We start from the raw sequence: 25,053 nt of genomic DNA on the forward strand, positions 1-25,053 counted from the left end.
ATTAAGAACTGTAAAATAACCAGGGTCGTCCCTGTGTACACCAGTGTAAATATCTTTGGTAACTGAAATGTACTTTAAGAGAACAAAATCTGTAAATAAACTGATTTATAAATTAATATTGTTTCCTGGTTCTTTATAAAATGGAGCTTTGTAATTATCCACCCGGTTGCTAATTCTGAAGGTGTGCTGGAGATTCATCCCTTGTACGTTCCCCTTTCTGTCTGATGCTGTACTTAGGATGCCAATCACAGTCCACAAAATCCCATTAGAGTTGCCTTAATTACAATCATAACATTATTAAGAATTTCTTATTGTTAAAGCTGAGTCTTGATAAAAGCAAAATCAGAAAATAACATTGCATAATCATTGCAGGAGTGCACTGCGTGATCTGTGGGAGAAAAATTCCTCCTTGCACATGTGTATTTAAAATAGGTTTTAAAAACACATGGTTTAAAACATTTGCGGGGGGGGGGGGGGGGGGGAAGCTATTTTTATGCTAAACAACAGTCTTGGAATTAAATTCTTCAGAGCCTCAGCCTTGTTTCGGATCCCTCAGTTAGGCTCCTGAATTGTTACATCTGCTGTTACCAGCACTGATCACTTCTTCACCGAGGGGGCAAACGTTGTTCCCTGGAAACTTTATGTATTGGTGGAACTTTCCTAAATCTTTGCTGTTTCCTTTCCAGAAAAAAAAAAAACAACAACCAACCAACCCCGCTTTAATGTGTGAAAGGTCCTGGAGCTCTGTAAGAGGATGGCTGAACAGTGACAGTGCCAAACCACAGGCGTGCGGGCACATGGCGAACGAGTGGCAGCGTGGAATGTGTAAGACCAAGCATGTTTATCGAGCCTCCTCAGTGCCCACAGCCACTGCTGCTCCTGTACCTCTGCTGTGTTCTGGTGCCATTTGTTACCATACAGCCCAGCAGAAAAGGCTTTGCTTACTGTTTACTACAGATGTCTACAAAACCCAGCGTTGGCCTTTCCAGCTTGGATGATGCTGTGTGGTAGTTACTCCTCGCCACTCTTCTCTGCCTGGGAGAGGTGTATGCATGACACGGGGGGGACCTGCATGAACAAAACCGTTGCAAGGGCTTTGCACTGTGCCGAGGAGTTGTTTGCTCTTTGCTTTCCCTTAGCAGAGGTTCCTCATCCTGGAGGAGGACTTGCTGTGCTCGGACTTCCATTATGGAAAGCAGCTTTGCTGCAGTCCCGCGGTGCCAGCATGCGCTAGGAGTAGTCATCAGTGGAGCGCGCCGGGAACGCCATCCACAGCCCTCATGCAGACAGAGAAGCACATCACAGCCCTCTGAGCTCGGGAGGTTGAACAAGCCAAAGCGCGGCGGTGGGTTGTTTGATGTCCAAAGGGCCGAGACAAAGTGGTGCTACAGCCTCTGTGCTCTCATTACCGAGCAGCAGGAGAGCATCCATGACGCTGCTTTCCTCACCCTGCAGCGATTTTTGCTCTGAGAGTCCTGTATTTTCAGACAGTTGATCTACTTGCAGCCATCAGCATCCATCCCTGGAAGGGGCTTAGAGTGCCTTTCACATGGAAAAAATAATTGATCTGTGCTTCTCTGGCTAAAGAACTGGCTTCCCTTTAAAATGGCTCGAGTGGTGGGAACGCTGCCACGGCGCTCTGGCGAGTGACACAGCAAACTGCTGCATTGCTGCTGCTGTCCTTGCCCAGGATGCCCAGTAATCAGCTTGATGAAGGCTCTAATTTCCTCATTTGCAAGTCTACATTGCTTCACTTTGGCACTGACTTTCTACGGTGGTGTTTGTGCAACTCTTCCCAGAACCTTCAGAGCGCAGTTGCCTTTGACGGCCATTTCACCCGTGGACCTGGTGAAACTCCCGGGTTGGGCAATGGCAGGCAGCCGCCTTCCCAACGGCACGCTGGATTGAGTGGGACTGTTTTGGTGCCTCCCTTCCCGGGTGCCACCTGCTCCCGGGTGCCTCCCCAGGGAGGTGGTGCCAGCTGCAGCCATCCCACATCCTCAAATGCCTGGCACAGCGCTGGAGCACTTGAAATGTTGAGTCTGCTCCAGACGTCGCTGCGCCCTGCCTAGCACAAGGGCTTCTGCAATGTCCGGGCTCTCATTAACACAGCCCTCAGAAGAAAAGGAGCCGGTGGGGAGCTGCTAAAAGCCGGCAGCTCTCTTCAGCGCTCGGGAAGAAGAGGGGGGCTGCCCGGACGCTGGCACCCAGCCGGGAGCACGGGCTGTTGGCGCGCAGGAATGCAGATGAGATGTAATGGAGTTTGAAAGCATAGGCGCTCTCTGGGATGCGGGTCCCGTGGGGGAGGGAAAGGCACCCTGCAAGGTCTGGAATCAGGAGCAAACAAAACCCCAGCCCTGCGCCTTCCTGCCTCTTCCTGAATAAGGTCCTGCAGAAATTTGGGGAAAATGAGAATACAGCTGGCGGGGGGCAGCAGCTCCATTCAAGAGGGTGAACGTTGGGCAGGAGCAGGGCATAGGGGGGACATTTGGGGCGAAGATGTCTTCTTTTGCCTGCTAAGTGTGCTGTCTGAGGATGGCCTGGAGCAAGTCTGGTTGGTTCCTGCTCTGAATGTTTCTCTTGGCCCCAGTTTTCCAGCCCTTTGCTCTAGCTGTGCAAGACCTGCTGTGTCCCTTGGGCTGCGTTCCCTCCCCAGTGTTGGTTACTGGTGACGACTTCTTGCAGGCTGACATGTCTGTCACCGTCCCGTGAAATCTAGGCTGCCTTGAACTAGGGTTTTGTCTGTGAATTTGCTGGAGGTGGAATTAAGGCCAGTTCTGGGGTGTGTCCCAGAGATTTTATTTTCTTTTATTCCAGCAAAATAAAGGAGGGTGCAGGGGATCCTACCCTTTATGTTGCTTGGCTTGTGGAGCTCAGCAAGGAGCCTGGTCCAGTGTTCGTGTCCTGCTGCGTTGCTCTGCAGAGGTGATGGAGCCAGTGCTGCTCAGTGAACCTGTGCTTGGGCACACCGATCCTTGGTAGGTGAGACCTTGCTTACGTTGCAGGACTACTGCCACAGCAAGAGAGGAGTGCTCCGTTGTCATCTGTGTGGTATTCTCAGTTTCATGCGCTGCGATTAAGCCAGCTGCCAAATAATGATGTGGCAAATCTGGGCGGTGTGGCCTCCTCCAATCTGCTCCTGGAAGCTGGGCAGGTGAGCTGGAGTGGAAAACATCTGCTCTGTGCATCTTGGGTCATGGTGATGATTTACGACTTCAAGTAGATCTTAAATGTGCAGGTAAAACATTTCCTACCCAGGCATACCAAAGACGGCACCAGTTCCTCCCAGTCCCACCAGGTCCCTCCGAAAAGAGCAAGGGCAGCGTCGCTGCCGTCCTTCCAAGCAGGGATGAATCAGCAGCGGGTGAATAGCAGAAAGGGGCTGGTACTGCTGTAGTCTCTCTGCAGACACAAACTACGTGAACACATTCATCACATCCTGAGAATGCACCCCGGATTTTCTTTTACGTCTATTGTTATTACAGGCTGGTTGGGCTTGAAAGGTAGAAATCAACTGTATCCGACCAAGCCTGTCTCGCGTAGTCGGCAATTCCCAGCTACCCGTGGGGGCTATGAGGGGCTTTCCTGGTCTTCATAGGCGTAAGCCCAGCAGAGCCGACGCAGGGTGTGGGTAGCAGTCGGGGTTCACATCCACTCCGTGCATTATTCCCTGTCTGGGCAAAGCTGCGGAAGCTGGCAGGTTTATTGCGCAGGCGCTGCCAAAGGTCTTGTCTGAAACCGTGTCTCAGCGGAGGTGTGACTGGTGCCACCAGTGGAAAAGTGCCACCTGGATTGGAGTGCCCCAGCTGACTTCAGCCGGCGGGGAGGTGGCAGGTTGCACAATTCTCACTCGCTCTTTGAGGCTGTTGGGAGATACTAATTGGGGAAATGGGGCTTTTTCTTTTATTTAGAGAAGGACCACTCTTTAAGCGGTGCTGTGCTCCAGATTGAGGAGGGCTTCACCGAGTTCATCAGACCATCTCAGTGAAGGCTGGCGACAGACAGGAAAACTGTGGAGCCTCCTCTGCGACTGGTATTTCCGAGGCGCTCACAGAGGAGTTGGATGCAAACTTTTCTGAACGGCCTCCAAAATGCCAGGACCAGGTGACGAGGTGGCCGTGATTGTATCATGAGTCTTGCATTGGTTGCGTGTTTTTCTTGGAGTCAGTTCCTGGAATCACACAATTAGGTAGGAACGCGTTCTTTAATTTTCAAGGAAGAAAGTCCGTTTCAGGATCTCCCTGTCCCCAAACCTTCACAACTAAAGGGACGTGAGAAGGGCCTGGGTTGGCTTACCCGGCCATTTTGAGCTGTTGGTGTTTTGCAGCCAGATTCATGCTTTTAAAAACGAACAGTAGAAACCTTTCCCCAATTTCTGAAGCAAGTTCAGTAGTCCTTTCCAGCACTTCAAGGGCTGAATACATAAAAACCCAACTGCTCTTTCCTTGTCTCATCTCTATCCCAGCACAGAGGTGATCAGAGTAGCTCTTTGTGTCTGTGAAAATGATCCATTTTGGGTGCACAAAACAAGTTCTGCAGGGCTTAAAATTATTTTGGTGAGATCTTAGCGGCCTTTGAGGCTCTCAGCTTGTTGGTGTTGCCCACACCTCATTGACTTCAAGGAGATTCCTGCTGGCTGTTAGTCTGGGAAAGGAGATTTGAGAGCTGATGAGCTTAATGAACTAAAGCCACCACTCAGCTGCTGCACAGGGACTTGTGCAGCACGGGAACCTCTACGGTGGTCCTTAGCCCATGGCCTTGCTATGGGGGAGTAAAGCATATCTCTTCCCCAAGTTAAAGATGCTGAGCTGGGTGCTGAAGGCTTTGCTGTGCAGCGCAGCTGAAAACCAAGTAGGTTCCTAAATGTGCCACGAGAACCTAAAGCTGGGCTTTAGGGCTGGCTGGGGGCTCAGCAGCTGGGCGTCCAGGGTCACCCAGCACCTTCCGCTGTGCTTTGGTGCCCGCAGGCTCTGCTAGCAGTGAGGGGGTGCAAAGCAAGGAGGGGACAAAAAGGCGGACAGCGCTGGGACGGCATTTCTAAAACTTCCGCAGACTTCTACCGCTTCTTGATTTTTTTTTTTTTTAATTTTTTTTTTTTAATTCATCTTAGTTATTCTCAAATCCGTCTTAAAACAGGTTGTTTCAAAATCTCTGCTTCATCTTTGGCTTTCCATGCCCTGTCTCAGGGCGTTCTGCAACCAAAATCCAGCTCTTCCCAGTTTGAGGCAGAAGAAAAGCCTCACCTCTTGTTTTGCAGCAGGGTTAAAAGGAAAAAAAAGGCTATCTGGGCAAATCCATGCCTGGAAAGTCCCACACCCTACCACTGAAGGAAGCTGTTCCCTGGGGAGCCGTGGGGACGGAACATGCCAGGCCGGCGGCAGGGTCGTTGGCAGCACCCGCGGCCCCGGCTGTTCCCTGGGCAGCCGGAAGCAGGAGCATCCCCACCCCAGGGCTTTGGCGGATGAGCAATGGCGTGGCTCACCTCAAAAGGAGCCGGAGCCCTGGGGTGCGGGCTCTTGCCCATCTGCCTTTGGGTTAGATGCTGCTTTTGCATCTAAAAAAGGATTCAAGGAATTTGGGCTCCCCGGGAGGGAGGGGTGAGTTGGATGAGGAGGATGCTGGCAATTACCCTGGTGCTGAGCACCTCTCCTTTGCTGTGATAATCTAATCAAGCTGATGAGCCCTTAAAATGAGGACTTTAGGCCAGGGTAAAATAACGGTGATGACATCCCTAAGCACAGGGATTTTTGTCTTTTCATCGCCGCCTAGATAAAGACGAGTCGGGGCAAGGTATCTGGCAATCGCCACGGACCACCTTTCAGAGCAGCCCCGCACGGGCTGGGCTGCACTTCTCTCCGAGTTGGACAGCAAGGTGTGATAATCCCTTAAGCATTTAATTACAGCTGGCAGGGCTGGAGGAAACCACCTTCTGCCTTCGCTTGGACTCTGGGAGGATGCGTGGCAGCAATCCCCCAAGGGTCGTGTCTGCTGGGCTCCGTCCCCCGCAGCCAGACCCACTCTGCGAGCCCCATAGCTGCCCCAGGGCTGTGCCCCGTGCGAGGCCCCTGCCCTCCCCAGACTTGGCTCTGGCAGGCTTGTTTTTCTAGCATGGCAAGTCCGCCTGAAATACCTAGGTGGGGCCCAGCAGGGCTAATGGCCTTCCTGGGGACAGAGCCAACAACCAGCCCTCAACAGCACGGGGCACCCCCAGTGCCGGGGGCCCCCCGGCCTCAGGGGGTGGGGAGGCAGCGGAGGGCCGGATTTCGGGGCCGTGTTCACCCCGGCGGTGCCCGGCTGTGCCCCGGGGTGCTGGGCAACGGACACCTTCCGGCCACGAGGCAGGTGCGTGCGTGAGCAGCGGCACGGCCGGGCTGGCGGGGAGGCTGTGGCTGGACGCAGGGCCGCCTGGCCTGCGGGGCTGCTTTTTTTGGGGCGGAGAAGCTGGATTTTGGGGCCTCGTTGGGTATCCTTGTCGCACCTCCCTGGCAGGGTTGGGGTGAGGGCAGCCGGATCTCCGGGGTCCCCATCCCGCAGGGTATCCCGGCAGGCGCTGCCCGGTGACGCTGGCCCGTGTCATGGCGTCCGACCCGGGCGCTGTCCTCAGGCCAGCGGCCCCACTGGGGGATGACCGCCATGGCGGCACCTCGGGGTTCGGGCCTGAGTCAGCCGCCTTCGCCTTTCCCCGCTTGATCAGAGTCTTATCCTTCTCTGCTGTCCATCCCCTGGCGGGAGGGCAGCGCTGGGGCCTCAGCGCTGGGCCCCACCGCAGCCCCTTGCCCAGCGCACTGGGGGCGCTGCCTGGTGCTGGGGGGGATACGGGGCACCCCGCTGTGATGTGGGGGTGCGCCGCTGCGCGCCCGACAGGGGGCGCCGCCGTGCGGGCTGCCTTGGCCCCGCCCCCGCCCCGCCCCCGGTGGGTGGGGCGGGCGGGCGGCCCTAAAGGCGGCGGGCGGCGGCGGGCGGCCTGGCGGGCGATGTGGCGGCGGCGGCGGCGGGCGCGGGGTGGCGGCGGCGGTGGCGGGGGGGGCCGCTGGTGGCCGGCGGCGGTCCTGGTGCTGTGGCTGTCGCTGCCGGCGGCGCGGCCCCGCGGGCTGTACTCGGCCACTGACCCTTTGGAGCTGCTGGGGAGCGGGGCGGAGGGGCGGCTGCTGGGCTCCCCCAGCGCCTGGGCCGTCGAGTTCTTCGCCTCCTGGTGCGGGCACTGCGTCCACTTCGCGCCCACATGGCGGGCCCTGGCCCACGACCTCCGCGGTGAGTCCCCGGCCCCGCTGCCCTGCTTCCCCCCGCCCCTTCCCGCATCCCTGCCTGCCCCCTCGGCACCCCCAGGCCCTCCCCGTGTCCTTGCCCTTGTTTTTTCCCCCTGCATCCCCGTCTCTGTCTTCTCCCATCAGCACCGCCTTTAATCCCCCGCGCCTCTGCCCCTGTGTCCTCATCAGCACCCTTAAATCTCCCCTGTCTGTTCTCCTGTCAGCACCCCTAAACCCTCCCTGTGCCCCTGCCCCCCTATTAGCGCTCCTGAATCCCTCCTGCGTCCTTGTCTCATCATCCTCCTCTCCTTCAGCACTCTTAAATCCCCCCTGCATCCCTGGCACTGCATCCTCGGCCCTGTCAGCACCCCTGCATCCCCTCTGCACCCTCCCCATCAGAACCCCTCGATCCCCTCTTCCTTACCCTCCATCAGCACCCCTAAATCCCCTCGCGTCCCTGCCCCAGCCTCTCTGGACCGTCAGCCCGGTGGGAAGGCCCAGGCCCCCCCCCCATGATACCCAGGGCCTCCCCCCCACCATGGCCAGGCCCGCCTTAGCAGCATCCCTGGAGCCCCTTTGGCTGCGAGAAGCTCAGGCTGAACCTGCCCCACTCATGGGGGGTCCTGCTGCCCCCCCAGACCCTCCTTCCGCCCCCCGGTGCCTGCAGGGAGAGGCTGGCAGGGCGCTGGGGCCAGATGCTGATCCCAGCTGGTTTATTCCCGGCTTTGACCTTGGCACCTGGCTGGTGCCCAGCCCCGCTTGGGGACCCACACACCCCGCTGCCAGGCCCCTCGTCCTGCTTCGCTCGGCATCCCGGGGCACGCACGGCTTCTCCCTGTTATTGCGGTAATTGATATAGCGCGGTCGCTGCCGGGTGAGTCAGGGCGCCTGCCGGGGCGGGCGTCCCGTCCCTCCGAGGGGATGCCGTCCCTCCCAAGGGATGCCGTCAGCACTCCCCAACAGGGCAGGATGTGAGGAATGGGGTGCGCGCTCAGGCCCTGGGGGGGAATGCCAGATCTCCTGGCCCCTCTCCAAAACGAGGTCTGCCCAGGGCTCCCTGCTCCGGAGGCTGGACCGTGGATGGTGCCCACGGAGCCAGGGCAGGGAAGCCACCCCCGTGCCGCTCAGCATCCTCGCTGCCATTCCCACGGGTGGATTTTCACAGGAGTGGGCTGGACGGGGAGGATGCCATGGTGACCCATGGGCACCACGTGCCGATGAGTCCAGGAGCGTGCTTGGCTCCCGGCTGCGGGGCTCAGCGCCGGCCTTCCTGTGCCACTGGTGCCGGGGCAGCGGGAAGCGGCTTGCCTGCCCTGTCAGCTGCAACTCAGGACGGTCCCAGCAGGTCCCCACCTCCAGCAGGCTCCCGCCTCGGGTGGTGCAGGCTCCATCCATGTGCCGGCACCACATCCCTCCCCACCCTGCTCGGAGGAGAGGCTGGGCGTTCTCCAGCTTGCATCCTTTACATAAAAAGAAGCCATTTCGGAGCTTTTATCTCCATTTTGCTGCTGGCTTTCAGAGCCTGCTGCTTGAAATGCCTCCATGCCCCCTTTTCTTCGTCTCTGTTTTACCCCAGGGACCTGCTGATCCTCCCCGGGGAGGTGACAGTGGCGAGTCACAAAGGGGGGGCAGGTGCTCAGCACCTGGGCAGGCTCTGCCCTGGTGCCCTGGCCACTGGTTTTGGGTTGTTCCCTCTCGGTTATTGACTGTGTCCTCAGTCTGGGGTGAGACGAGCTGGAGCCCATGTTCCCTGCTCTCCCCCAGCCGCGGTTAGCCATCCCTCCCCTTCTCCCGGCGGCCTCTTCCCGCTGGGGCAGAGGCTGGGCAGGCAGAACCAGACGGGCAGGCAGCCGCGGGCAGAGCTGCCTGCACTCTGATGCCGGCGAGGGCAGGGCGTGCAAAGCCTGGTCCCGCCTCGCACGGCTTTCCCTGTGCTCCTGCTGCCCAAAAAGTAGGGCACCAAACACCAGCGCGGACCGTGACTTTGGGTATTTGGGGCTTGGAAACCATCGGTTGGTCTCCTGGAAGGGGTAAACTGTGATTTTGGGGCCAGGAGGAGCCGTGATACCGGCACAGTGGGAGATCCCTGCTGTCTCCGTAGCAGTTGTGGGAAGCGGGGCGGTTTTCGGGGCCGCAGAGGGGCTGAGCTGTGCTGAGCTGACCGCATCCTCTGTCCCCGCAGAGTGGAGGCCTGCGGTGATGCTGGCAGCCATCGACTGCGCCGACGAGGCTCACCAGCAAGTGTGCGCCGATTTTGGGATAACCGGCTTCCCCACGCTGAAGGTAAGGGCTGTGTGCGCCGGGCACTTGCCTGGTTTCCCTGTGCTTTGCCTTTTGGCCTGTCCCTCTCTTGCTTAATCGGATCAACAGCGCTGTTGCACCAAAATACTCCCTTTGGGGCTTTGCAGGCTGGAGCTGTTTCGCCCTTCCCCAAAACATAACTGCGGCTGGGCTACAGCCAGTGCAACTGCTGGGCGATGTAGCAACAAGGAGAGGGAAAACCAAAATGCTGCTTCATGGCGAAACATAGAGGCTGTATCCTTCCTAGGATGGGGAAGAGTCTGAAACCTGAATTGGAAACGCTTGGGAAAGGCTGCTGGGGGGGCGTAGAGAGCGGTTGCAGGCGCAGGTTTTGGAGGAGGGTGCAGGGATGCTGCGAGAGGCTGCACGGGGCTCAACTGGGAGCCTTCTGCGGTGGCTGGTGAGGTGCCGTCCCTCCTTCTGGGCCCATGCCCAGCCCCTTAGCTCCGTCGATAACACCGTTCCACAGCGTTTCCCGCTGCAAACAGAGCCTTGCTCCAACACAGGCAATAAAGCTGAAGCGCTCCAGGTGCAGGCAGCGAAAGCCAGGATCGCCTTGAGATGGAATGGGGTGGGGGGTTAAGGGTTTCGTGAGACGTGCTTTCAGTCCCGGCTTAGAGGCTCAGCCCAAGGTGGGGTCAGATTTGGGGGTTTGCCAGGCAGGTTGGCTTGTGCCGCAGCCCTGCCTTGGGGTCTCACTGAGCATCCGCTGTCTGAGCACCCACCGCCCATGGGACGTTAACCGAAACACCTCCCGGGGCAGGGAGGCATGCTGATGTGGCGGTGCCAAGAAGTCACTTGCTTTGCATCCCCTGTCCCCGCCAAACACCTTTTGCAAACAGCCCGCGCTCCCAGCCCAGCCTGCAAAGCAAACACCCGTCTGACGCAACCTGGTTTTGCTGCTCCGGTTGTACCATGGGCACTGGAGCCACTGTGGGAGGCGAGGAGTGGGGACAAGCCCCCTTCTCCCGCTTTGTGAGAGCTCTGGAGCAGGGAGACAGCAGTTTGCAGGACCAGGAAGGTCCCGGCTGCCTCCCTGGGAGCCCTGGAGATGCCAGCCCTGCTGCCTGCCAGCGCTCAGCCCTTGGCTGGACACGGCTCCCAGCCCATGCCTGCATCCCTCCCCTCTGGGGGTGCCCTGCAAGATGGGGACACAGGCAGGAGCTCCCTCTGCAGTGGCTGGTGCTGGTCAGCATGCTGTAATGTCGTGGGGAAACCGAGGCAGATCCGGTTCCAGGGGAGCCTCTGCCTCCTGGGCTGCACTGCCTCCCTGTCCCACTCCACACACTCTCACTCCAGTTTCCCCTTGTGGGTTTTTTTCCCTTTCAGTTCTTCAGAGCTTTTAGCAAGAAGGCAGAGGATGGGATAAGGATTACCAGTGAGTATTCAGAGCCATAGGGTTTTCTTTACCCTGGGTGTGAACGGCCCTGCTGCCCGCACCCCCCATGCATTGACACCTCGGGGAGCCCGGGGGGGGCAGCTCAGAGCGGCTCCCCTCGGCTCAACCTATGGGACCGGCTTCCCCAGGACTGACCCCTTGGCATCCTGTGCCCCTGCAGATCCCAGCGCCACTGTCGAGGACCTGCGCCATGCCATCATCACCAACCTTGAGCAGAGCCATGATGCCTGGCCGCCTGCCTGTCCTCCGCTGGAGCCAGCGAGGTAGGGGTGGCCTGATGTGGGGGTGGCTCTGGTGGCCTCCATCCCACAGAGAGCAGGTATTTGGGGAAATCCTGAGCCAAAAATGAGCACGGAGCAGCCGCTGCATCACCCACGTCCCAGGGAGACGCAGATAACCTGGCCAGGCGAGAGCCATTTACGTGGCCCGGATGAGACCAGCCATGTTGTTGCATCTCCTAATGAACCTGCTCATCAGCCTTGATTAGGGCAAGTGGCGCCTGGGCCGGGGATGTGGCAGTGCCGTGCCAGGCCATGTGAGACTGCTGCCATTAGCAGCTTTTTCCTGCCTCGAGAAAAGGTTTTCTTGATCCTGTACAAATCGGTTGGGATCTGAGTTGTCTTTGCCAGATGCAGGCGGTTGCCCCGCTGTCCCGAGGGGGAGCATTTGGCTTTCCCAAAGCGATGGTCAAGCCAGGCACGTGCTTCAGGTCTCCAGTGCCTCCATTTCCTAGCCAAAAAACCCACAGCCTCGGTTCAAGTTCATTGCTGTTTTTTCCCCTGGGCGAGCATGCAGCTCCCTCCTGCCCTGCCCTGCCCGTGCTTTGTTTTCTCCCTCCTTGGCTGACCCCGGCGGCTTTTCTCAAAGCCTGTGAATCAGAGCAGAAAATTGGGCTGGAAACTTCAGCGGGGAGGAATTGCCCGCTCGGTGGGACTGAACCTGCGCCCGCATCCCCTGCAGAATCCCAGCAGACGAGGGCCGAGCTCCTTTTGGGAGGGAGGGCAGAGCATCCGGCTGATGCTGAGGCACCCGCTGCCATCCTCTGGTCTTTTGCAGTGCGGAGGAGGTTCGCACCTTCTTCCAGAGGAACAAGGACCAGTACCTGGCACTGATCTTCGAGAAGAGTGACTCCTTTGTGGGCAGAGAGGTGGGTACAGCTGCATTTATCCCCCATTTCTCTTTAAGCCCGTGTCCCTGGTGCCCAATAACTCCTGGGTGCCTTTGGCAGGGAAGTCCTCTCCCAGCAACCTCCCCAGTTGGCTTGCACCCTGCTTTACCGGTGCAAAGGGTTATACAGGGTACTAAATAACCCTGCGGCATCCCTGGTGGGGCTGGGGATCCTGCCACCCCCCCATCTGATCCTGGGGCTGCTGGGCTTGCAGGTGGCACTGGACATGCTGCAGTATGAGAATGTGGCGGTGAGGAGGGTGCTGAGCAGCGAGGAGGAGCTCGTGGAGAAGTTCGGTGTCACCACCTTCCCCTCCGGCTACCTGCTCCTCCGCAACGGCTCCTTCTCCCGCCTGCCCGTGTGAGTGCGGGACACAGGGCAGGGGGTGGCTCTGGGGACCCTGCTGGGGTGCCAGGGGTGCCATCTCTCCGCTCTCCTTTGTAATTGTGGGAAAGTTCATTAGGAAGGAGACAGTGGCTGGGTCGGGCAGGCTGGCGGGAGGCAGGGGTCTGCTGGTGGGCGCTGAACGGGGCTGCCAGCCCTGCCTGGGGCTGATGGAAAGGAAAATGGCTTGTGACCGAGCCATCCCTCTGCCACATCTGCCTGGAGGTGGCACGGCGCAGCTCCCCGGGGCTCAATTCTGCTCTGAGTCGCGTGCCAGGATACCCACTGCCGTGGCAGGTGGAGAGTACGGACCACCCCACACTTACTCCCCAGGTCCAAGTTGCCGGTCTGGCTAAGCCTTTGATCCCCTTTGCTTCCTCCTTGGGGCCAGGGGCTGTTCGGGAGGGAAGAGGATCTTGCTCACGGCTTCTCCTTCCTTGCAGGCACATAGAGGCACGCTCCTTCTACACGTACTACCTGCGCACGCTCTCGGGCGTCACCCGCGGCTCCTACAAGCTGAACGCAACCGTCGATGCTTCCAACGAGACCAACGCATCACAGCTGAAGCATGCCGACCGGTCAGACCTCCCCCTCCATCATTTTGAGCCTGCGGGAGGCTTGGGCTGGTGCAGGGAGGTGATGCCACGGCCATGGGTTGGGCAACTGGCTGGGACTGTGCCTTTCCCCTGGGAAAAAACCCAAATCGTGGCTGGGTCCCTGGGAGTGCGGATTAACGGACTGATGGACCATCGTGTTGCTCTCCCCTCCCCAGCTCCAAGGTGTACATGGCCGACCTGGAGTCCACGCTGCACTACTCGCTGCGGGTGGAGGCTGCCCGTGCCGCCGCGCTGTCGGGAGCCCAGCTGGCCGCCTTCAAGTGCTACGTGGCCACGCTGGTGAAGGTGAGGAGGTTTTGGTGTCGGGAGAGGAACTGCCCGTGCCTCCACGTAGCTATTTATAAGGTGAAATGCAAATGCAGGGTGCGGGCCACCACGTCCCAGCGCTCGCAGGTAGCGAAGCGTGGCGGTCTCAGATGTGAGCCCTGCGTCCCGGTGCTCAGCGTGTCGCACAGCCACCATGAAGCTATCCCCATCCCTGTGGATCTCCAAACTCGGCCCAGAGTCCCAATGGGAGCCGAGAGCGGGTGCCGGAGAGTTTCAGACGAGACGTGAGGTGCAGGTATTGGTGGGCAGAGCAGGATCGGCACTTGCAGGTGGTATCATGGCAGTGGGTCTTTTCAGAAGAGACGCTGTCACCCGCTGGGGTGGCAGAGATGATCAGAGGGGTCTGTAACTCTGATCACCTGACTTGGATGCTCAGCTCGGGGAGCTGATCTCTGCGGGCTCCTTTGATAGTCCAGGAAAAGGACTCCTGCTCAGAGTCAGGCTCTGGAAGAGCCTACTTTAAGGTCTCCTTTTTTCTTCTCTGTTGGGCTTGGTGAAATTGAAGTGTGTAGGAGCTTTGAGGCAGCAGAAGCAGGGCAGTTTTAATTTCCTGGTGCGACGGAGCGCTGCATTTGGCTGAGGTTTCCACCACTGGGGTTGCAGGAGCCCTGTCCCCACCCCTGTCCCTGTCCCAGCCCGGGCTCCTTGGCAGACCTTCACCTGGCCATGCCTGCCTTCTTTGCTCCCTCCTTTGTCACCCAGGGTCTCACGCTCCGTTTGGACCTTGCGTAGCCCTTGCCGATGTGCGAGACACCCCCTGCTCCCACCCCTGCCTGCTCTCTCCCAGCAAAGAGCTCCGAACGTGAGCCGCTGGTGCAACGAGTCTTAAGTCCTCAGCTCAGAGCTTCGTGTGGCTTTTCCTCTGCTTGCCCCCAGCTACCGCCCTGTGTATTTCTCCTTTTAATGAGAACCACAGGGTTAGGGAAGTAAATCCCCCATCGCACCAGCTCCCTGGCCAAGGGTACGAGCTTGCTGGGGTGGTGGGGAGCAGCGGTGGTTTTATTTGATCAGCTTTTAATTCTCCCTGCAAACCTTCCCCTCGCTGGCCAAGCACCGAATTTGGCAAGGAGGCAAAGCTGCGTCCCCGCTGCGGGCAGGAGGCACCGGGTGTGTGGTGGGTGCCAGGGCTTCCCCAGGGATGCTGAGCCGGCGCTGCCATTGCCGCGCTCATCCACGGGACGGAGCAGCGTCCCCAGGATTGCTGCCAGCCCGGCAGGGCTCAGGCTGGGGGAGCTCAGCCAGCGGGTCCCAGCCTTAACTGTTGCGTTCCCACGAGGGATTTAAGGCAAGGAGAGAGGAAAAATCCTAACGTGGAAAGAAGTGGTGCCTGGAAGGCAGGGGATGGCGCAGCAAAGCCTCCCGCTGAAGGAGCGGTGGGGGGACTGCATTTTGCAGCAGAAACGTCAGATCGCAGATGAATTCCCCTGTGAATTTGGGACTTTCCATGTGATTCCCCACTGGCTGAGAAGAACAGCTCAGACTTAGCAAAACGCTCCTTCCTTCCGCTTCCCTGTCACTTTTCTTGTGTGCTGCTGGTCCCATCCTCCCCCTGAGTTGGTCCCTCCGTCTGTCCGTCTGTCCATCCATCCGTGGCACGTGCTGGCGGGCTGCCCTCTCTCCTCGGAGCGCCTGTTTTAAAGTGCTGCTGCTAATCGGCTTTGCGCTGATTTATGGTCAGGGTGGCTTTTTGCCTCCCTCAGACGGGGCCGAGGTTCAGAGCCTGAACACGCACACAGGGGACACGCCGCGGCTCCCAGCCCCTCGGGGCCGGGCACCGAAACTTCACCGGGACCGCACTGCCCTCCAGCACATACTGCCATAGAGGATGCCGGTGCTGCCCAGTGCCCGTCCCGGTGAGCCGGGGGTGTCGGCGGGCTGCCCTGCTGCTCCCAGGGTGGGCGCTGGGTTTCCTCATCCCTGTCTCCCCTCTGCAGTACTTCCCCGGGCGCCCCTGCGTGCAGACCTACCTGCGGTCCCTGGACGGCTGGCTGAGGAACTGGACGGAGCCCGAGCTGCCCCGCAGCACCTTGAAGGAGGCCGTGAAGAATAACAAAGATGTAAGGCAACCATGGGGACCCCGGGCCCTGGTCTCCTCTCCTCACCCCTGCCCCTTTCCCACCACCCCGGATTATATGCCAGCTCCGTCACGCCGTGTCCGTCTGTCCTCCAGGCCTCCCAACCTGCCGTGCTCCCCACCAATGTGACTTGGGTGGGCTGCCAGGGCACTGAACCCCACTTCCGTGGCTACCCCTGCGGGCTCTGGACCATCTTCCACCTGCTGACTGTCCAGGCTGCCCAGAGCGGCCCCGACAAAGGTATTGGTGTCCCCAGGGGGGTTCAGGTCTCGGGGAGGGGGTGTCTGGACAGGCTGTGGCACGGGCAGGGATGCTGCATGTAGGAAAAGGTTTGTCTCGCCCCGAGGCAGGTCTGTGGGGAGGGCAGGAGCCGCAGTTGGGGTGCAGGGCTGCCACCTCGGCTGTGGGACCGTGGCAGTCTGGCTGCGGGGTCCCGACTTGCCCTCCCATCCCCCTCCTACCCTCTGCCTCCCCCCAGAGCTGCCACTGGAGGTGCTGAGCACCATGCGCTGCTACGTCCGGCACTTCTTCGGCTGCCAGGAGTGCGCCCAGCACTTCGAGGCCATGGCGGCCGAGTCCATGGACCGGGTGGCAGGCCGGGAAGAGGCCGTCCTCTGGCTCTGGTCCCACCACAACGAGGTCAACGCTCGCCTGGCAGGTAAGGGGGGACACTGGGAGGGGAGCCGGGGTGGCTTCCCAGGGGAAAAGGGGAGGTGAGGTGGAGGAGCATCCCTCCTCCTGGATGGAGCCAGCAAATGGCTGCGTTAGGGTGCAGTGATGGGGACATCCCGCTGTCATCGTCCCCCATCACAGGGAACAGCAGCTGGTCACGCAGCATCAGACTGCCCTGGAGACGCAGTTGGGTCTTGCACGCTCCCGGCAGGGAGCTTCCCAAAGCTGCCGCGTGCCCTCGGAGGACCCCTCCTCCCGAGAGCTCCTCCAAATGTCCCCAACCCCAGCTGCTGGCTGCTCCGGGGTGTTTATACCGGTACAGGGGGAGGGCTGCGTCGCGTGTCCCCTCTAACCCCCTCGCTGGCTCCGGTCCCTGCAGGAAGTGACACAGAGGACCCCAAGTTCCCCAAGCTGCAGTGGCCTCCGCCGGACATGTGTCCCCAGTGCCACAAGGAGGAGCGGGGGGTGCACGCCTGGGACGAGCCGGCCGTGCTCGCCTTCCTCAAGGCGCACTTCTCCCCGTCCAACATCTACCTGGACTATGCCGAGGTCGACCCCATCCCCATGGCCAGGGAGGGGACGGGTGCCAGGCTGGGCACCGAGGGCCCACGAGAGGAGAGGGAGAAGGAGGAGGAAGAGGAGGAAAAGGAGACAGAGGGCGAGACGAGAGCTCTGGGGCGACCGGGCTCCGCTGAGCCGCGGCGCCCCAGCATAGTGCGGCTGAACCCCAAGTTGCGGGAGGTGGGCGAGGACATCGTGGACCTGGACTCCTTCAGTGAGCAGCACTTCAAGAGCCAGGCGCTGCGAGCGGCGGCCGGCCGGCGCCGGCGGCTCAGCAAGCGGGACACCATCGCCCTGCCCCGGGATGCCGGGGTGGGCCGGGAACGCCGACGGGCTCCCGGTGTCCTGGTCCGGGAGGAGGAGGAGGAGGCCAGGGAGGGCGTGCGGAGGAGCCCCTGGCTGCGGGTGCTCGGCTTGGGCTTCTCCCGCCTGGACATCAGCCTCTGCGTCGCCCTCTACTTCCTCTCCTCCATGTGCCTCCTGGGCATGTACACCTTCTTCCGTCTCCGCACCCGCGCCCGGAAAGGCCGCCCCGGCTTCCCCGTGGCCTGAGAGCGGTTGCGGGGGGCTGGGGGCTGCCCCCGGGGTGGGTGGGCTGCGAGGCTGGGGCATCCCTGGGACAGCGTTTTGTCCCCCAGCGGGAAGGGGTGTGGTGCGTCCCCCCCGGCAGCTGCCCGCTCGCAGCAGTCACCTCGCCCTGGGTGGGGAGGTGGAGGGCTCTTTTTGGGGGGAAGGAGGTGTCGAAGCATCCCCCTCTCAGGTCACGGTGCCACGTTTTCGGGTGCACGGGAGCTGGGATGCCGACAGCGTTTCGTGTCGCGGTACCCAGCTGCCCTTGGGAGCTCCCCAGTGCTGGGCTGGTGTCAAACTGGGAAGCCCAGTCCCATGCTGGGGAGCAGCCCTTTGGGGTGAAACCACTAGTGGGGCCAGGAGGGTGGGGGTTTAGCCCCCCAAAAAGCAGGCACTGCTGGGCAGGGGGTGGCATTGTGGGTTCAGCTGCATTTTGTGTGTCCCCCGCTTTGCGACGTGGACCGGGGCCCCCCCCTCCTTTCCTCGCCCCCTCCCTGCGCTGTTGTTCGCTCCCTGCTTGTCTTAGTGGAATAAATTATTTTTGCTGACGCTGGCCCGGCTGTGTCGGCTGGTCCCTGCCGCGCCAGCACACCGGGGCAGCACCTCCCCTCCCTGCTGTCCCCCCACCGCCGGCTGTCCCCGCTCCGGCCTCCCCCATCACCCCGGGAAGAGCACTGGCTTGGTTTAAATCCTTTAAATATTTTTAAATTGTTATTATTGTACATTTTCTCCTGCTTTTTGCTTCTGGACGCACCCCTGGCCAGCTGCCCCCCATACAGGCGGCATGTCCCCCTGTTTGGGGTGGCTCGTGGTTTGTCCTCAAGCGGGGTGATGGGGAGGGAGCCTGGGGGGGGGGGGCAGGAAGCTGCTGGAAAAAAGTTGGCATGAGCCATGGGGCTGCAGTTGGGTGCCGGCCGTGCCTGTGCTCCGGAGTAGGGAGACACACGCGAGCGTCCCCACAGCCCCCTGGGAACTGGGACCTCCGCGGGTGCGGGCCCCCTGCCCCTGTCCCCGATTCTCTCTGCCCTTTTATCCTTGTTAGGAATCATTAAGGAAAATGGTTGTTTTCCAGAGCCGGGGCCAGGGCCATCTGCTCTCCCGGCACTGCCTAAATCCCTCTGTAACAAATTCATTGGGATTACGCTGCCCTGCCCTAATCCCGGCCCTTCCCCCCGCGCAGGGGATTTAAAAGGATTAGAGCCCGGCCGATAATAAACTTTATTAAGGGGGAGGGGGGGTGTCAATCCGATTTGGAGCCTTTTTCTTGATATCTTCACTTTGCCCAGGTGGGAGGCGAGGGCCGGCGGGATGGGGAAGGAGGGTGACTGGCTCCGCTGCTGCCCAGGCACCGGGAGCTCTGGCTCCTCCAGCCCTTCCTCCCTCACCTGCCCTTGAAATAAATTTTCTTGCTCTGTCTTTCCTTCTTCTTTGGTGTCTGTGCATGGTCACACCTCCATGGGACATGGCGCTGGCACCCCTCTCCTGCCACTGCTGGCCCACTTGGCCTCGGCCATGTCCCTTAGCCGGGTCCTCGGTGGCCTCGTCCCGGCATGGAGGGGGACCGCGTCCCCCCAGCCGGGTGCCGGTCCTGCCCACCGCCGCGTGATGGATGGGGAAAAGGTCTCATCGCCGCAGCCCTGCTGCCTCCTTCTTGATTTCCCCAGGGGGTTTATCCCCAACATCAATAACCCCCCGTGCACCCCCTCCCCGCCAGCTGCTCCCTTGCGTGGGACCCAGGGCTTGTGATGAGGGGCTGCTCACGGTTACCCCCGGCCCCCACATATCTCGGCGGGGCTGCCGGCGCCGGGGACAGGCTGGGGGACGTATTAGGGGGATGCAGTAGGTGGGTGCGTTGGGGGGATGCAGCAGGAGGGTGCGTTGGGGGGGATGCAGCAGGAGGGTGCAGGGGATTAGGGCTGGGGAGGTGGGTGCTGGGGCAGGGGAGGAGGGAGGTGCCGGAGGGGGGTTAGCAGGCAGCCACAGGCAGGGCTGCCCAGATTAGCATCCCCGACAGGCCCGCTGGGGAGATTTACAGGGCCGGGGAGCTAAAGCTGCCGTGCGCGCAGGAAAAAGAGAGTCCAATAAATAGACTTTCCGTAATCCTGTTTGGTGCACTCCCAATCCTCCTGGCCCCGGCTCCCCCGGGGTGTCCGCCCCACCCCAGCACCTGGGGAGCCCCAGTGCGGGGCACAAACGGGTCACTGCAGGCAGCAGTGCAGGCAGGAGCCTGCTGCGGGGCGCAGCGCTGCCAGGGGAGTGTCCCCCCCACCGCCCCCCCCGGGATGCTGACTTTGGGGCAGAGCCCTGGCACAGGGGGAGCATCAAACTGTGCCATGGCCACACTCATGGGGGGGACAGGCTGTCCTGGTGGGGGGGGGCCCACTCCAAGCCCCCCCAGGTGCCCTCCTGGATGGGGGTTACCCTTTCCCAGCACCGCCACAAGCTGGGGTGTCCCCGGGGCTAATTACCCAAATGGCCACAGGCTGGCGCGAGGCGGCCGCTATTCCCTAATACAATTTACCCTCGAGTGCAATTTAATTTTCCGCGAGGCCGGTGGCCGTCCCCCCGCGCCCCCCGCACACCCAGCCACCTTCCCACCCCTTCGGCACTCGCTCCCTCCCGCCTCGCCCCTCTTCCCTTTCCCTTCTCGGCGCTGGCGAGAGCCTTTCTCCACCGGCATCCCCCCTCCGCCTGCGCTCGGGCCATAAAATCACCGGGGGTTCGCTCAACGTCGATTAATTTTTCAATTACAATTAGCAACGCCCCGTTCGGCAGTGCCTGCGAGGGGAGAGGCTTTCTCCGGCCGTTGGTGAGTACCCGGCTCTCGCTGTGCTTGTCCTCGCTCCAGGCCACCCCTGGCAATAGGGGTGTATGTGGGATGGGGGTTACGGGTAATTAGTGGGGTAATTAAGAAGTGGGAAGCAGTGGGGGCTGCTGGCGGGCTGCACACATGGGGTCTCGGGGTGCTGTGGCCAGCGCTGCCTGGAGGGGAGGTGACCCCATGCCAAAGGGTGGCTATGGCAGCTTTGGCCCCTAAGGCTGTCCCCACCTCGGGCTGGGGGAGCTGGTTTTGTCAAGCGAGGGGACTCTGGGAGCTGGGCTGAGACCTGGCAAACTCACTGCAGGGGTGGTATGAAGCCTTGCTGTCGGCTGAGCTCCCCGGCACCTCCAAGCCCACTCCGGTGTTGCTGACAGGGGATATGGCTGCGCTCACACACCCCAGGCATGGGCCAGGCGTGGGTTTTCCTTGCACCCCCCCAATTCCACCTTGAAACACCCCTGTTGCACCTGGGAACGATGCACCGACGTCCCCATCGGTGACGCACTGTCCTCGGTGTCCCCAGTTCCCGTGTGCCCGGGGCTGGGGGCACACGAGGGGCGGCTGGGTCCAGGTCTTGGCAAAGCCTCGGGGGTTTACCTGCTTTTTTATTATTAATTAATACCGGCAGGGAAGGTGCGGGAGCACCAACCCCGCCTGCCTGTGAGTTTTGCATCATCGCGTGGCGCTGCTGGTGTCTTCATCCACCTGCGGGGCCAGAGGGGGTTCAGGTGATGTAGAGGAGGGAGCAGGGCATCTGTGCGGGGCCAGAGCCCCCCCCCAAAACTGCCCTGGAAATACTACTTTCTGAAAATACTACTTTCTGAAAATTGTGACATTCACCCTTTGGCAGGCTCGTCACTGCTGATCCTTAGCCCCGTTTTAGCTTTGGGAGGAGGAGGAAGCCTGGGCGGGGGGATTTCACACCCATCACATACAACCCCCCCTCCTTGGGCATCACCAGGACCCGGCAGCATCTTGGGTGGCACAAAGGGGGTTTGTTGGGCCAGTAGCTCGTGCCCACCTTGACCACCCTCTCCTCCCTGCACTCCAGGGTACCAGGGCGTGCTGGGGAAAACAAACCCAAAAGAGACCAAAAAAATCCCAAACGAGACCAAAAACCCACCGACGCGAGGAACAGATGGGCAGCAGGAAGGATGGGGGGGACAAAGCTGTACTGCAACAGTGGGGAAGGGATGAAGGCTCTACGGGGAAGACGTGGCGAGCCGAGAGCGTGCAGGGAGAAAGATGCTGGTGGGTTGTTTTTTAGTGGACGCTCACGGTGGCAGCTCCCCCGAGGCGAAGGCTCGGTGCTGCGTGACTCCCTTTGCCTGCTGACTGCTGCCATGAGTGATCCGGAGCGGGGCAGAGGGGCCTGGATCAATCTGGCAAAGCAGAAAAATGAATGAAAATTGAATTCCCCAAGGAGAAGGGGGTGGGGGGAGCTGTTAGCCCGCCTGAGAGATAAATCAGAGCGTGCCAGAGAGGGGAGACTGAGATGACTCCTGGCAGCAGTGGAATAATTAGAGGAACAGGTTGGAAATGCAAAGCAGTGGGACAGGGAGGCCACGGGGCGGTGTCCGTCTGTCCGTCTGTCCGCACATCCGGCTAAACTTCTGCGGTAAATCTGCCTTAGGGACTGCCTTTTTGCGTCTCCAGCCTGGGAGCCGTGCTCCGGTGCTGCCGGCCGGCTGGGGACCCCGCGGGGGGACGGCGGCCCCTGCCCCAAGGGGCTGGGGAGCGCAGGTGGCCGGGGGCGGCGGGGGCCTGGACGAGCTTAATGCACTTAAGAGCCAGGGCTTGATTTAAGGGAGAAGGGGAGGGGATGGGATGGGAGGGGATGGGATTCACCGCCCCTGTGGTGGGAATTTTGGGGCTCGGTGGACTGCGGGGGGGGGGCCTCACTCCTGCAATGAGTGCACACCAGTCTCTGCCCAGTGGTGCAAGATGAGACCACTGGGGTTTTGCTGCTAAAATGAAGCTTTGGGGTTAAAACCCAGCAGCTCATTGAAAAAAATATAATTTTTTTTTTCCTAAGGAACCATCAGGCTTAATACATGTCTTAGGTTTTATTACTTCCATTTTTACAAAACATTTTTTCTCCAATCGCTGGCGTGTCCCACCCGCACATTTCCTGAGGGGCTGGTTCAGGTTTTTTCAGGAGGGAAAAATCTCTTCCTAGTTTGCATTTCAGCGTGGAAAGGAAGGCACAGAAAGGCCACGCGTGAGCCGAGGGCGGCTGCGCTCTCAGCTGGGCTGAGCGTCCTTCGCTCCCCTGCCAGCGCTGCCATGTGTGCCACCTCGGAGGTTTCACCCTGCTCGGGCAGGCTCAGCGCTCCAAGCCCCCGTTAGCCAGGCAGAGAGGGATGTCGCAGCACACCGGGGCCGTTTGGCACCGTCGTCCCCGAGCCGGTGACGCGGTGAGCATCAGGAAGGGTGATGCTCAAGGCATCCACTCCAGCTAACTTCAGCTGTGTTTTGGTGAGCTTCCTTGCCCAGCCCTTTGCCGCCGGGTACCGCCGCCTCTCGAGGAATCGGTTTTGCTCTGGTGCCATAGGCTGGGTTGCCCCGGGGTTTTCCCTCGGCAAAGCCCCGTGGGGACCCTTCTGGAAGCCGTAGTCACGCCGAGCCCTTTGCCCTGTGACTTTGGCGTCGCCACCCTCGTGCCCCAGCAGCCGGTGGGCTGTCAGGCTGGGCGTGCTGCAGCACTGCGGAGTTGGGTGGGCTCTTGCCGTGCCCAGATGTATCCCTGGGGGAGCTGCCGTTGGGACGGGCCCCCCGGGGCACGGGTGCGTTACAGCGCCCTGTCGAAGCGGAGCTTGCCGCGCTCGTGCCCGGCACTGGGGTTGCCCGTGGGGGTTACCAGCCACTGGGAAATAGCTCACGTTGGCGCAGCGGCAAGGGCATGGTGATGTGCTGGTGTCTGCCGGAGCCGGGGAAGGTGCCCGCCCAGCTAAGCCCCCGTTCCCGGCGGCAGGAGGGCCAGCGCTGGGGCTGGGTGCCCGGAGGGGGCACGCGCCACCCGTGGAGCTGGAGAAGGTCCCTGAGCCCCGACGGGAGATTCTGCGGCCTTCGGCTCTTTGCTCTCTCCCACCAACGGCACCGTCGGATAGAGCTCCCTGGCGCTGGACAGCGGCCCTGGTCGCGACAGCGCTGCGTCGCGACAGCGTCAGACTCTGGGGGCCGGGCCCGGCCCCGGCGCGCTTCGGGCCGCGGGGCGCCCCTAGCCCCCGCCCCTTCCCCGCAGGCCCCGCCTCCGGGCCGCAAGCCCCGCCTCCCCGCCGCCAGGCCCCGCCCCCGCCGGCGCGGGGCGGGCCGCGATTGGCCGCGGGCGGCCCGGCCCGCCCCCGCCCCCCTGCGGGCGGTGACGTCAGGCGCGCTCCCCGCAGGGTGAATGAATGGGAGGCGGGCGGCGCTGGCGGGCACAGCTGCGGCGCCGCGCCCGGGCCGGCACCGGCACCGGCACCGGCACCGGCACCGCCCGCGGGACCCGGCGCTGCCTCCCGCCGCGGGGCTCCGCCGGCCCGGGCCGCGTCTCTCCCTCCCCTCTTCTCTCCCCTCCGCCGCCCCCGGGCCAATAAAATGATGCAAAGCTCCGCGCTCGCTGCCGAAGGGGCTGTCAAGGGGCTTCCCGAGATCCTCGGTGTGCCGGTGCAACGTAAGGACGCTTTTCTCTTCTCCCTCCTTCGCTCCCTGCCGCAAGGGCGGCCCCGGGCCGGCGGGGCAGGGCAGGGCAGGGCGGGCCGGGGCTGGAGGGGCAGCGCCCTGCGGGCTGGGCAGGTGCCTCCCGCTCCCGCCCGCGGTGGGCTTTTTTCCTCCCCTTTATTTTTTTCCCCCTCCGTAACAGCCTTAATAGACGTGAAAAATCAGCAGCCTGCGGAAGGGAGAGCGGTGCCGCGGGGCGGGCAGGCGGGCGGCGGCGGCGGGAGTCGTGCGGAGCGATGCGGGCCCGGCCCCGACGGGGCGGTCGGCGCGGCCGCGGCTCCGGCCGTGCGTGTGCAAGTGCGTGTGCGAGTGTGTGTCTGCGCCTGGGGGGCCCCGCTCCCCGCCCGCCGCCGCGCACCCCCGGCCGGCAGCGCCCGACCCCCCGCTTATATCGTTTATCGCGACAGGCAGCGCCTCACGGGCGAGCGGCGGCGGTCGGAAGGGACCCACGGGCGTGCGTGCGTGTTACCGGGACGGGGAGCCCGGTTCGGCTCCGCGCGGTCCGTGGAGCGATGCCGCCGCGTCTGCGTCCGTCCGAAAATCACCTGTACCTCTATACGTGCGCATATATGTTCTATAGCTACAGGTAGCGCGTTCGCGTGAAAGCACATGCTCGCGCGTGCGGGGGGGGGGGGGGGGGTGTATGCACCCGCCTACCTGTGGATGTGTATGGACCCCACGGGTGGACGGACCCGCGCGTGTTTCGGCGGGACGCACGCGCCGGCAGCCGGGTCTGAGCCGTAGGGGCTGTCAGCCTCCCGGTTTCCACAGGGCCGAGCCCTGCGCGGGGGCAGCCCCTGGGCACGCACACCCCTACGGATGCGCGGAGCCGCTGCGGGGGGCGGCCGTGCCCCGCTGCGCCCCCGGCCCGGCCCCGGGGCTCCGCGGGCGGCCCGGGCTGGAGCTGCGCGGGTATCATTATTATTATTATTATTGTTGTTATTATTATTAATTGTTTTCCCCTTCCGTTTGCAAACGGTTTCCGAGAACCGGGGCGTCCCTGCGGGCCCGGAGGAGGGGGGAGCCCGCCGAGGGGAGCCAAGTGATGCTCTGCCCCCCCCGCCCGGGGCACCCGCAAAGTTGAGGGGAGGGAGCCCCGGCGAGGGGGGCGAGCCGGGCCCGAGCCCCGGGAGAACCCGGTCGGGGCGGGCAGCTGTGCTGGGGGGCCCGGCCGCATTTCGGGGGACACACAGGGGTTAGGGGGGTGTA

General features: G+C 61.6%; 2 protein-coding genes across 2 annotated transcripts in view; both read left to right on the forward strand.

The window, feature by feature from the left end:
- The first annotated feature begins 6,974 nt into the window (after positions 1-6,974).
- Positions 6,975-17,323, forward strand: QSOX1 (quiescin sulfhydryl oxidase 1). The gene is made up of 12 exons (XM_059821995.1): positions 6,975-7,251; positions 9,430-9,530; positions 10,878-10,926; positions 11,108-11,210; positions 12,004-12,094; positions 12,330-12,475; positions 12,943-13,077; positions 13,272-13,401; positions 15,378-15,500; positions 15,614-15,758; positions 15,997-16,176; positions 16,570-17,323. Exons 1-12 carry the CDS (start codon positions 6,975-6,977, stop codon positions 17,301-17,303), a joined length of 2,214 nt encoding a protein of 737 aa, XP_059677978.1. The 3' UTR covers positions 17,304-17,323.
- A 6,210-nt stretch (positions 17,324-23,533) lies between these two features.
- Positions 23,534-25,053, forward strand: part of LHX4 (LIM homeobox 4) — a 3,444-nt gene continuing 1,924 nt past the window's right edge. The window contains exon 1 of the mRNA XM_059822139.1: positions 23,534-23,797. Within this exon, the coding sequence (XP_059678122.1) occupies positions 23,722-23,797 (76 nt within the window). The 5' untranslated portion in view covers positions 23,534-23,721. The remainder of the gene's footprint in view (positions 23,798-25,053) is intronic.

Source organism: Gavia stellata, chromosome 10, assembly GCF_030936135.1.
Source record: "Gavia stellata isolate bGavSte3 chromosome 10, bGavSte3.hap2, whole genome shotgun sequence".
In the NCBI taxonomy this organism is placed as follows: domain Eukaryota; kingdom Metazoa; phylum Chordata; class Aves; order Gaviiformes; family Gaviidae; genus Gavia; species Gavia stellata.

Bases quoted from the DNA above. Each gene is read 5' to 3' on its own strand.
- QSOX1 (XM_059821995.1), top strand. From the start codon at position 6,975: ATGTGGCGGCGGCGGCGGCGGGCGCGGGGTGGCGGCGGCGGTGGCGGG. The intron at 9,531-10,877 runs GTAAGGGCTGTG...TTTCCCTTTCAG, and splicing joins CCGGCTTCCCCACGCTGAAG to TTCTTCAGAGCTTTTAGCAA. The intron at 15,501-15,613 runs GTAAGGCAACCA...TCTGTCCTCCAG, and splicing joins CCGTGAAGAATAACAAAGAT to GCCTCCCAACCTGCCGTGCT.